The 13,472-nt window shown below is 42.4% G+C and overlaps 1 protein-coding gene and 2 pseudogenes across 1 annotated transcript; 1 reads left to right on the top strand and 2 right to left on the bottom strand.

Annotated features, from left to right (window-relative positions):
- Nucleotides 1–3,665: 3,665 nt before the first annotated feature.
- LOC148295159 (uncharacterized) lies at nt 3,666–5,399 on the bottom strand (annotated as a pseudogene).
- Nucleotides 5,400–6,092: 693 nt separating this feature from the next.
- Nucleotides 6,093–7,677, top strand: LOC110746011 (cocaine synthase-like). Its single transcript, XM_021946205.2, has one exon. The coding sequence runs from the start codon at nt 6,145–6,147 to the stop codon at nt 7,495–7,497; it is 1,353 nt and encodes a 450-aa protein (XP_021801897.2). The 5' UTR covers nt 6,093–6,144; the 3' UTR covers nt 7,498–7,677.
- Nucleotides 7,678–7,832: 155 nt separating this feature from the next.
- On the bottom strand, nt 7,833–11,448 carry LOC148295160 (stemmadenine O-acetyltransferase-like; annotated as a pseudogene).
- Between the last annotated feature and the right edge of the window lie 2,024 nt (nt 11,449–13,472).

Genomic DNA, 13,472 nt, shown 5'->3' on the forward strand with positions numbered 1-13,472 from the left:
CCATGATCTTGGAAGAACCCAGTAAGATCATGGTTGAGAAATTCTCCGCCATTGTTAGACCGAAGAACCTGAATTCGGGTATGAAATTGTGTCTCCACCATGTGATAGAACTGTTGAAATTTGGAACTGACTTCCCCTTTTGTTTTGAGAAGGGAAACCCAGGTCATGCGTGTGCAATCATCAATGAACGTGACAAACCATCTAGCTCCCCCAGGAGTGGAAATTTTTGCAGGGCCCCAAACATCAGAATGAATAAGGGAAAAAGGAATCATGTAACACCCCGACCCTAAATTATTTAGCCATCAAATTATTTAATTTATTTAAATATGAATTTCCAATTTTGCCCTCGGAGTAGGGGTAATTTAGTCATTTTTATCCGGGAGGATTTCGTGGCAGTGGATGGTATCTTTGCGTAGGTCGTACTGAGACGAGTCCGTAGACATGCGGTGGGCTTGAATCGGAGTTGTAACGAGAGAGATAGAAAATCGGAGCTGTGTTAGGTTTGAGAAATTTCTGAGTTTTGGAAATCAATTAAGCGATAGAAAATCTGCCGGTTTCGACCTCCATTTTCAGCCACTTTCGTCGACTTTTTGGGGTATGTCCAAGAATAAAAGTGGCTCCAAATTAGGTGTATTACCTTGGGTAAGAGTCTTGGCCTGCAATTCTAAGTTTTTCCGGCGAGCGGTGATCGCTTTGGACACCCACGCGCTGCCAGCGCGTGGGCACTGTAGCAGAGGGGCTTTATGTCCCAATGCAATCCCCTGGTTGTCACGAGCGCGTAGGATTTTACGTGTCTCAATTCGGATAACGTTTGAACCCCGAACGGATTTTACATATTGTGTGATTTCCGGGTTCGATAGGTTAGAACCGTTGGATCGCTTCCAATTTAATATGTATTGATCTAGGTATTCCTAAGATCGTGTAGGAATTTGCGGATCGGGAATCGGAGCCCCGGATGTTCTGATTTAAATAGTTAAAGTTTGTGTTTTACGATAACCGTCCGATCGTGCGATCGCAAGCGATCTAACCGTCCAATCCGGACCAAACTTGTTGTTTGTGCCTGATAAATCACGGCTATAAGTTGGCCGAAGGAGCCCCTTCTCTCGGCCCTGGCACTTGTTCGTAAAAACTGAAACGCAGCGTTTCGCCAGGGTGCTTTGCCTTCCTGAAGACAAAAGAAAAATGCTAAGGCATGATCATCTCGGCCTCAAGCGCAGGCCGAGGCCGAGGCCAAGCAAAATCGCGGCCAGAAATATTAAAGTCAGATCATCACGTGATAGCAGGGACCCATGCTTCATTTAATGAAGTAGTTCCTGTTTAATGCAGCAAACCCACTGGCCACAAAGAAGCATTTAATGCATGAGGGAAGGTGGGAAGTGATTGAAGTCAGGATTTGGTGATGAGGATCAGAGTGATTAGACGCGGACATTCTCACAAGAATTCTGATAGCCTGAGATATTGGTTCACCAGCTATCCAGGCCATAAATGCGTCTCCACGGCCAGAAGCTCAGAACCCACGATCAAGAGCGGCGGCCGAGATTCACCGGGATTTGGGGTCACACCACCATACTTCACGATCCCAAATGTCGATTGGACTGCCCACTTGCTCCAATCAGGCTCCTCCATGCAGATTTTTAGCCTCGATTACTCCTCCAGAGACTCTTCCTATAAATACAAGACTCGAGCTACATTCAAAGGGTTCAACACCAAAACAAAGCCTCCCACGGAGCAACTTATTTTTTCCTGTAATGCACTTTCAATATCTTTACTTGCTTTCCTAGGAGTAGTGTTAGATTGTAAGGAAAATCCATTCATCAATATATCATACGACCCTTGATTTTCAAGGCGCCGGAGCACCATCCTTGTTGTTCGTTCACTCACCCCATATATCACACGACCGTCGCTCCCTGAGCAGCGCGCCGGAGCACCGCCCAAAACCCACCACCAACACCATCACTCAACGGCCTTGTAGTTCAGGCCGTGAACCTAACAGCCGAGACCAGTTCCTCTCTCGGCTACAATCGTTTGATTAGGAAGACGAGTTCAAACAGGCGCACCACTTATCCATCCAACACTCATCAACACATCGACGCACGGTAGACCATGCTGGCACGCCCGCGCACAACTGCACCGCACCCAAAAGCAGGAAACTGCGTGTTAACGCATATCCCCTCGGCCCGGAACTCCAGGCCGTGAGATTTGCGCGGCAGACACTTGTAGGACGTGTATCCTAGACCTTGTGGAACCCATATTAACTTTCGGATCGTAAAATGGAGGTCGTGGGCCCCGCGGGCCCGGTTGACCAAGTTTGGGTAGTTTGACCCTCGATTGACCGTGAGTCTTCCGGGGTAGTCCCACTCTTCGAAGAGTACTAGAACGACCCTTTTGGACGAGTCTCGACCCTTTTGCCCAGGCCCGTCGGAGTTTGTCCAGGCCCTTCGGAGATTTATTTTGCCCAGGCCCATCGGAGTTTGTCCAAGCCTTTCGGATGATTTATTTTGCCCAGGCCAGTCGGAGCTAGTCCAAGCCTGTGATGTCTTCTTATTACGATGCCTTGGGAAGAAAGTGATAATGTTTCAATGTATTTTTATCGGATTTGGAATTGTAATAGATTTGAAATGTATAGTTGGTTCGGTTGTAAATAATTGTCTATTATCGGAGTTGTGACTGTTGATAACGAGAACTACGTGTGGCTTGATCCCTTGTCTAAGGGTACGTAGGCAGCCTGGGGTTTCACCTAGGTGCGGCCGCAAATTATATTATGTTTTAAAGATTTGATCGATTCTGAGTATGTGATTGGATGCTGTTGTGATTATTGGATTGGAATCCGGTTTGATGTTTTCGGTGGTATTTGTAAAGTTGTTTGAGATCATTAACTGTATGATTTATGTATTGTTTGACTTAGGAGCATTGTTGGTTTTGTTTCGAATTATCTGAAGGCCGGAGGCCTATTATGTGTTTGCATGTTGATAACTTGTGCATGCTGCCAGTTGGGATTAAATTGTGAATTTTTTTAACAGGTTGACATTTGGGGAAAGTTCAATTTTCAGGGGAGACTCTGCCAAAATTTCGGCAGAAAGTCTTGGTTCTTAGTAAGTGGGCTCGGCATCAATGTGATGTCGAAAAATTTCCACAGGATTCGTCCCGGGTTCCGAGGAATTCGGGGCGGGTCCTGTCAAATCAAACTTTTATTTGAACTTAAGGGAAAAGGAACATGATGGCTCTTGCCCAGCTCACAAATGTCACACTTAAAACCAGAACTATCTAAATTGGAAAATAAGGAAGGAAATAGCTTCTGTAAATATTCAAATGAAGCATGTCCAAGACGGGGATGCCATAACCATACTTCGGAAGTTTGCTTCTCAACACTCGTACCCCCAATTTTGTAAGCTTGACTGAGGCTGGCTTCACTGTCAGATGCCAGGTCCAAATAATAGAGTTTGCCCCTCCTAGTACCACAACCAATCATCTTGCTGCTGAGAATGTCCTGAAAAACACAATGAGTAGGCCAAAAGGTTACAGTGCAATTCAAAGCCATAGTAATTTGGGCGACAGACAAAAGATTATGATGTAAGGATGGAACAATCAACATAGAATCCAAGGTGAGGGAGTCAGAGAGAGAGAGGGAACCCTCCCCAATTACTGGAGAGAGGGTACTATTGGCATTAGACACCACCGATTGAGAAGACGGTGTATGAGAGGTAATTTGTCCCTGATCAAAGGTCATGTGATCAGTGGCTCCGGTGTCAATGACCCATGTGTGTTTCTTTGAGGAACTATGCAAAACATAACCTTGGGTACCTGTTGTGGCTACAGAGGCAGAGGCAGGAGCCGGTGCAGTTGGAGCAGCAGGACTTACAAGATCCGCGACGGAAGATGTGTGGAGTGAGTTGCTCCTATTCCTGCGAGGAGCATTGGAGTGGTCCCACCAATCCGGGTACCCAATGAGTTCGTAATAGCGAGCACGAGTATGTTTGCTTCCACCACAATGAGTGCATTTGTGCTCCGGACGAGGGCTTGTGGCCTGAGTCTGAGAGGCGCCACCGGTAGAGGGCGGAGGGCCTCGCGGACGCTGAGTGGCCAGAACCGCAGTGTCTGGAGTGCTGGTCATGCTCAGTCGTTGTTGAGCTTCGCGACGTACATATGCAAAGGTTTGGTCAAGGTCTAATTTGGGATCTTTTCGCAGAATCTCCCCCCGGACTTGATCAAACTGAGGATCAAGCCCGGCAAGAAAAATGTGAACACGAAGACGATCCAGTTTAGTCTAGCGCTCAGTCACGTCGACGTCACAGTGCATGTGATTCAGAGTGCGATGATCAATCTCCTGAAAGATGGTCTGCAGCTGGCTGTAGTATTTGTGGACAGGAGCACCATTTTGTTTAATGGTGAACGCCCGTTTGTTGAGATCAAAGAGGAAAGTTTCATCCCCACCATCAAAGTAGGTTTTCTTCACGGCATCCCAGATTTCTTTGGCGGTACTAAAACGGATGAACCGACCCATCAAGTCTAGAGACATGGAGTCGATGAGCCACCCCTTGACCCGAAAGTTCTCCGTACACCATTTGCTGTAAGTGGAGGAGAGCTTAGAGGGTTGCGGAGTGTCACCAGTGAGGTATCCCAATTTTTTGCGGCCAGCAATACGTAACTCCATGACCTGAGACCATAAGGCATAATTGGTCTCTGTCAAGATGATGCCGGTAGGAAACGGAGCGTTATCACTCTAAATAGAAACAATTTGGGGGGAAGAGGAAGTGGATTCGATGGTTTTGGAAACAATATCCATGGCAACGGAAGGATTTAAGGATAAGAGAAAAAGATGTGTTTAGGGTTTCAGGATATGAGGATGTGGGTATGAAGATCGGAATCTGAATATGGAAATATGAGGAATACGATATGAGGAATTGGATTTAGGGTTTGTGTTTCAAGAAAATTCGATACGAGGATTTAGAGACAACCGAGAATCGATTGCTCTGATACCATGCTAAAATATGAATATGGATTTGAATATGCTAGGTTAATTTTATTCTTCTCCATAAGGAGGTATATATATGAGTTTACAGAGTGCTTTACAAGGAATGATATATAGTAAAGAATTAGGAAAGTATCTCATAATTATACAAAGATTTGTCAACTTAATAGAATGGGAAAGTAAATCCCTTAATTAATCAAGGAAATAAATCTCCTTGATTGATTAGGAGACCCACGTCAACAATATGATCATGACCAATTAATGGTGGTGACCAACTCTATTCTCAAAATTTTAAAGAGGTTGGTAATGTTGGGTAAATAATGTACAAAGGTTTCCACTTGTCACAGTATGGCAATGTTAGGTAAATAATCACAGTTTGACTAATTCATACTATAAATACTCTTACGGAAAATACTTGCATCATGCCCATGTAAGTAGAACTTGTACTCCTGTCAATCACAGTTTGACATGTATGCAAATTTTGTTTTTTTTTGTGTGTGTGTGTTTTTAATGAATTATTTTGCATGTATCAAACTGTGATTAATTTACATGAATGAGGCAAGCAATGTCCTAATCACAGTTTGACCCTAAACGGTAAAACGTATCTACATACAATTAATGATAATGGCCAACTAGCTATTAGCCTAAGAGTTTCCTTTTCACAATGCCAAAAAAGGTATCATAGCCCTCTCAAGAGTTTCCTTTCACAATGTCAACAAAGGTAGCGTATGGATTTTCGGTGGTGATTAGCCATAATAGCCAAGCAACTGCTAGGGACTGCTACCTGTATAGCACAGCCGCCTAATTGCTCCAGAAATTAACTCAACTGTCAAGTTGACTTAATTGTATCCCATTACAATTGGATAATCAACTACAAAATTCCACAAAAGTAGGTAGTTCTTCAATGTAGTTCTTCAATGTTTAAGGCAGGCCATGCCGCGGTCTAATATTAATGACATTATTTTCCACACTTTACAGAATCTATTATCAAGATACGGCCACAGAGCATCAAGGTTGAAATCTTTGAGAGGCAGCCAGTAGTGGGGCTTTTGCCTACAAAGTAGTTCTAGTTATATTCAATTCAATGTAGAACCCGATCCATTATAAGGTAGACCAGCCCCATTGTTCCAATTCACAATTTGTGCTTGCAAAACTTGGAATCAAGGTTGAGCAAAATGGCCACAGAAATCAAGGTTGAAATCATCCAGAGGCAAACAGTTAAACCATCCTCCCCAACTCCTCATCACCTTAGAAATTATAAGCTCTCTATTTTGGATCAGATGGCCGTTCAAACCTACATCCCAATCCTTCTCTTCTATCCCAATGCTGCTGATGCTACTAGCAACAATGTCATGGCCACCAATGAAAGATGTCAGCATCTAATGCAATCCTTAGCTAAAACTCTCACTCACTTCTACCCTTTGGCAGGAAGAATCAAAGGTGGCGCCGTGATTGAATGTAAAGATGATGGAGCTGAGTTTGTGGAAGCCCGAGTCAAGTGTTCCTTATCGGAGATTTTTGAACACCCAGATGCCGAGATGCTAAGACGATTCCTACCAGTTGAACCCGAGTCCAGAGAAGCGGGCACCGGCACGTTGCTTCTTGTTCAAGTCAACTTGTTTGAGTGTGGTGGAATGGCAATTGGGTTTAGCATTTCTCATAAGTTTGGTGATGCCGCAACATTAAACACATTCATCAATTGTTGGACTGCAACTGCCCGTGATCAGTCAAATATGTTAATGCTTCCCAAATTTGGTGCTGCGTCTCTGTTTTCACCACTAAATTTCTCTAACTCAGACCCACTGCTATCCGTGGAAGTCGAAAAGGAAAAGCTCATGACAAGGAGGTTTGTGTTTGATGCCTCAAAGATTGCTAATCTCCAATCTAAGGCAACCAGCTCAGTTGTGCCCAAACCAACAAGAGTAGAAGCAGCTTCAGCACTCATTTGGAAATGCAAAATTGAAGCATCATCCAGATCATCATCAAACATGTTGGGGACTAGTCTAATAAGGCCATCAGTCTTCTCTCACTCTGTGGACATGCGTAAATTGGCAGTGCCACCCTTGCCAGAAAACTTGGTTGGGAATCTAGTAAATTTGTCGACAGCCGACTATTCTCACTCTGGAGAGAATACTACTGTGATAGATTTGAAAGGCTTGGTGGCAAAAATAAGGGGAGGACTTGAAGAAACAAAAGAACATTATGCTGCAGTAGTAGTATTTGATTCTAACGAAGCAGGGCAAAAAATGAAATGGTACATAAATCTGTTGAAAAATAATGACATAGACAAGTTTATCTGCTCAAGTTGGTGTAGGTTTCCATTTTATGAAGCCAATTTCGGGTGGGGAAAGCCATCATGGGTGAGCTACGTTGCTGTTGCACAGAAAAACGTAACTGTTTTGATGGACAAAAGAGATGGCAATGGAATAGAAGCTTGGGTGACTCTGAGCCAAGAGAACATGGCCTTATTTGAAAGCAACAAGGAGCTGCTTGCATATGCTTCTCTGAACCCTAGGGTCACCAACTGAGTACTGATAAGAGAGCTGGTCATTAGTACCGTCCTCCTCTGCCATGGTTGTGATATCAATAAAATTGTAGGCTAGCCCTTGATAGCTTGCTTATTTTCTAGCACAATAAAACAGTAGAATTGTTGGAAACTTGTAGTCAAGTGAATGGAGTCACTAGTCATGAGAAGTTACGCACTTTCATTATTCATTTGGCATCAAATCTTTTTCTTTTCTTTTTTCAGGGAGAGAAACTTATTGATAAGAAAAACAATTACAAGGAGAGGTAGGCCACAGTGTGGCCTAAAATCAACTTAAATTGCAAAAGCGTCAAGAAGCCTTATAGGTTTTAACGCCAACTATTTTTTCATAAGCTTCAGAAGCAAACCAAACAAACTGAACCTGACCCGAGCTTCATTAGTTTGGTTTGGGTTGGTTTCTTAATAACACTTGCTCGATTTCGGGTGTGAAATGTTACAACCTGATTGAATCGGGCTGGTTGATGAATTAAGCACGAACTTGCAGAACCGACCCGACCCGTACCCACCCTTCGTCGGAGGGAGGTGTCACTTTCAAATTTAGTCATGACTTCCTTGGCAAGGCTAACGTATGCCTCTACTCCACCAGGCTCCTTGGTGTCGAGGAAAACTATTATGTCCTTCACGGGCAGTGTTCGGTTCATTTTTACACATGATTTTTCATGTTATTCACCCACTATTTTGAGTTAGTTCTTGACATTTTATAGCTTTTTACTTCCTTTTTGTGTTTTCTTAGATTTTACCTTGGTTTGAATGAAAATGAGCTAAAAGTGCATTATTGGTTATAAACTTTGTTTTTGTTCATTTTCGTAGGTCAACTTCTTGGCCTGGGATCAACATGCTCTGGTGCTCGGATGAGGTCATGATCTTCATGAGACTTGTTCCAATGGATGTTAACTACAACATATCCAAATTTGAGCTCCATTGGACAAGTATTGCCTATCCAACCAATCCAGCATGTTACCACAGCTCTGGAAATCCGGAATTAGCCAGCTTTTACCCCCATTGTGTCATCTTGATTATTCTTGTTACCATAACACTTGGTAACAAGAATTTACCTTAGTAGATGAGATATTTTCTGAAGCATTTGGCATCTTTGTGAGGACAAGGCTTCATCATTTGCAAGGGGACAAGAAGACAATGGGTGAAGACTTTGCATTAGAATACTAAAAGTAAAAGCTGGAAAGGAGGAGAGAGGGAAGCAAAAGGAGTGCAAAGAGCATCAGCAATTGCAATCAGAATCATTCCATAATTTTGCAGAGATTTTGGAGCTGGAGATGAAGCTTGGAGCTAGGGAGCTCAAGGAGGAAGACAAGAGCAACAAAGCAAGAAGTGGAAGAGATTTCCACCATTGAAGACCTTGAGCTCCCATGTTCACAAAATCTGTAACTTCTTTCTAATTTTGTTTTGAGTTTGTATTTGGAATAAGTATGAGCAACTAAACTCCATAGCTAGGGCTTAGGTTGAAGCCCTAAACATGATTACCTTATTGTTTTGATGCTTGAGTGTATGAATTTCTAGATATTGTTGATGAATTCCAATTCACCAAATTAATCTATCCTTGATGTGTGTTTTTCCTTGGTTGGCCATCTTTGAAAGCATGCTTCTTGAGATTGTTGGGATTATGTGTATCTTCATGTTATCCTAAGCAATAAATGGATGAAGTAAGAATCATCCATGTGATTTGGTTTCTTGAATACCTAATGTAAACACCATGCTATTAGGATTCTTGTGATGTTCATATTCTCTTTGAACTTAATGGGTTCTCCTTGTAATTGAATCGAAGTACGAACCATACCTAGGTTCGGTTATGGGGAGGGCACAAGTATTGTAGCACGAACCATGCACTTTACGTATATTAGAGAGAATCAATGTGTCTTGAGCCACGACCCATGGTCTTGATTGCGAACATCTTCATCAACACGTTTAGAGTTCATCACTTGAGTATCCATGAACATTGGTAGAATTGTTTAGGGTGGATTCCGAAACCCTAGTGTTTGTTACTTGGTACTTTCACATTTTGATATTTCATCTCTGCCATTCTCATTTAAATTCAAAGTCCATTTATTTTCATGCAATAGAATTAGGTCACTTGAACCAAACCAAACCCCCCCCCCCCCCCCCAATGTGTGTGTGAGTTGTGTGTTTGTTACATTGTGTGTCTTGTTTACTGAATTCTGTTTATTTTCGTAACTGTTTTGGACTTTTGGTCCGCGTTGTGTTCTTGCATTTTCTGTGCTGAATCCAACCGTATAAAGAACGTGAATTTTGGACGTACGGTTGGAAAGTTATAGGCAAAACACTGGACAGAGGTCGAAACTGAAAAACAGAGAAAACGAATCTGCCCAAAAACGACCGGTCGCTTTTACCTGACGACCGGTCTCTTTTCACGTCAAAATTTGAGTTTCGACTCTGCCCAAAAACGACCGGTCGCTTCTGCCTCACGACCGGTCGCTTTAGCACTGTTCATAGGTGATAAAAGGGTGATAAAAAGTGCTGTTTGTGTTTTTCTTTAGTTTTCTTGTGTTGTTTTATTTCTTTTACACTTCTTTACTCATTTCTAGTTTCCCTCTTTCATTTGTGCATTTGTGGTGTGTTAATTAAGTGTTCTCTTTGTACTCAAATTAGAACTTATAGGAAGCCGACAAGTTCTTCGTGGGATCGACCCCGTACTTACATAATCTATACTTCAATAGATTCGTGCACTTGCGGGTATTTTTAATTGGTTGTTTGCACATTAATTTGTGTCCTTTTAGGAATGCAACAGGCAGTGGTGGTAAGCTCACCCATGTAGGTCTCCCCAACCAAAATCATTATCATAGAGAGGAAATTGGCACAAACTACTGTGGTAAGAAGTAACCACCTCCCCTTTGCTAGCACTTTGAGCAAGCCGGCCGATCAAACTCAGCTGCTCATCACCATGTTGTAGTCTTTTCACGAAGTCCTTGTCAATCTTGCTTATTGCTTCTCGTACCCGCCTTACCATGCCATAAGAAGATTCTTGATCACCATCATCATCATCCCCACTACTTAAGAAGGGAGCAGTCAAAGAATTACCAAAAATATTTCCAAAAGAATATGGAGACAACGGTGGATCAATCAGTGGACGCAAGTCCACAGAGTGGATCAGGCTGTGCAACTTATTCTTATCATTATGATCATCCTTGGTAGCTCCCACAAATCGCCTCCACATGAAAGCCGATAAGGCCTCGACAGGCGACGGTTGTTTCTCATTGTTTTGCAAGCCTGTATATTTTGCTATGAGATCCTCTATCGTGGGGGCATCGAACACAAACCTCTTTGTTACTTTCTTCGTCGCGATACCAGCGCCCCAATTATAGCCGGTGATCTCCTTGGGTGGCAAGAGTGTGGCGGAAACAAATTGGGGACGCTGTATTTCAGCTTCATCACGGGCAATGGCAGCCCAAGCTTTGGTGAACATGAGCATGCATAGCAAATCAGCAAGCTTGTGGGAAGTGCATAGACCAATGGCAAAGCCTCCTTCAAACATATTGAGCTGGACACCGAGGGCAATTTCATTTGCAATGTGCTCATCTTGCGCAAATGGGATAAATTTATTGAGTTCAACAGGGAGCGGATTGTTGAGAAAATCACAAAGCCGGCAGTTGGTTACTCGAGCCTCAAGGTAGACAATTCCCTCATCATTGCAGTCCACAAAATGATCATCGATTTTCACTCGTCCGGCTAGCGGGTAGAAAAGGGTTAAGACCTTGGCTAAGGACTTCTTAAGGTGCTTTGATACTTCATTAATGGCGGGTTGGGTCTCGCCATTAAATTCATAGAAAAAGACCAAAGAGGTATACGATGGGGGAGTTAGTTGATCAAGAAAAGATAACTTGTAATGGCGAAGAGGGTTTGGGGTTGGAGAAGAGGGTTTGATGATCTCCTTGGAGATAACTTCCACTTGAACGTTCATTTTCTCTAAATATGTTGATAGTGTGGTTCTTATATTTTGCATGGCATATATATATATATATATGTACACACACAAGCACATTAATAGGCTGGTAGATAAGTATTTGTTTAATTATCACAAAGAGTTCACTACTACAATTATGTTAAACAACGACACCCAATAGACGACCATTTATATAAAAACTGTCGTGGTATTTTAAAAGACGACGAGTGTTATAATACCGTCGTGATAAGGTGCCTAATACGCTGATGCTTTGGGTTAATTTATAAAGTTACGACGATACCTTATTACAACCGTCGTGTTTTTAGGAGGCGCTAAACAAAATTTAACTTTTAAGTTCGCGAGCGCGGAGCTTTTCAGAAAACCCACGCTCTCTCAAACACTGTACTACATCACGACCTTTCAGAAGAAAACCCTTTCTCACATCTATGAAGCACATCTCCCTCGCGCCGTCCACCGAACTTGCCTTGATCGCCATCTCCGTCGAGCCGTTCAGGTCACCGATCTTGCCGCGTTCGTCATCTCCCTCGCGCTGCCCATGGAAGCTACCCTTCCTCATCGCGACCATTTTTAAGCCCCCATCTGGATTCCCATCTTCCATTTCATAAGCTTTAGATTAGATCTTCTTCCTCGTGGACCAGAAAGGTACGAAGTTACTTTTCTAGGAGTTTGCTTAGGCTTCTTCTGATTTGTTGTCTAAAAATCCGATGCAAATTTTCATGATTTTTTTGTTTGCAGCGAGGATCTTTTGAATCCTTCAGTTCCCATGGATCTCAAACTCTCCGGGATTCTTATGGGTAGCCAAACTCTCTCTCTCTCTCTCCGTGTTGTGTGTGTGGCTGCACTCATTGGGTTGTTGATTTTGGTAATTATCAAAAGAGCAGGGCAGGGCAGAGGAACAGAGAAGATAAATTTAATAGATCCATGGTTGAGAAAAGTTCCGTTTGAAGCTCCCCAAAGCCAAACATCGATGCAAGTAAGGCCCTCTTTGTTTCCTTAATTCCTTTGAAAGTCCCTAATTTTAATGACTGAAAAAAAAAAACAGAAAACAAAGATGCATGCTTTATGGTTTTTAGTTCGTGAAGCATTGAAGCTGATTATATTGATTTGGATTTTTCAGGGCGTGTGCCCCATATGATGAGGTTGCCAACACTTGGGCTCCCACCATATCGTGTATTTACATTGGAAGAAATTGATGATGCAACAAACAATTTCGATGCCCGAATTTGATGGGAGAAGGATCTCAGGGACTGGTATTAACATTGAATTTGTGATGTTTATTGGCTTTGAATGCATTATTTGATTGAGCCAACATTATTGTTCATCAACTTGATAGCATTATTTATGTGCAATATTTACATTACAGGTCTACAAAGGCTGGCTCAGAAATGGTTTACCAGTACAAGTGAAATGTGTGAAATTAAAGTAGAAGCAATTGCCCCAAAACTTGAACCAGAGCATGGAAGCCTTGTCAAAGCTGAGGAGTAGGCATTTGGTCAGCCTTCTTGGACACTGCACTGTCACTTATCAGGACCATCTAACTACAACTAGCACTGTATTTATTGTTCTTGAGAACATCTCAAATGGCTCTTTGGTGGACCATCTCACTGGTAAAGCTCGAACTAAAAGCAATTATCAGATCATCAAGAAAAGGGTTACTTAAAATACTCAAAGCAATTCTAATACACTTTAGTTTGGCAGATTGGAGAAAGAAGAAGTGGCTGAAATGGCCACAGAGAATGGCTGTTACCATATATATGTATGTTTCTTTAAAAGAATTAAAGGAATCTTTGTTTTTGAGTTCAGATTTGCTGCTGTTGGTATGGGTTATAGGTTTGGATTTAGGTATTGATTATAGATAATTGGAGTAGTTCAGTTAAACCCATTCTCTTACTTTGGCTCTGCTTTTTATCCCTATTGTTATTTTCAGGAATAATTTGTTTATGGTTATCTTTTCTCAGAGCAGCTCACACAAGACGCACTGTGCATGGACAAAAACAACATGACTGCTGAAGTAAGATTTG

This window comes from Prunus avium, chromosome 4, assembly GCF_965620075.1.
Source record: "Prunus avium chromosome 4, drPruAviu1.hap1.1, whole genome shotgun sequence".
Lineage (NCBI taxonomy): Eukaryota > Viridiplantae > Streptophyta > Magnoliopsida > Rosales > Rosaceae > Prunus > Prunus avium.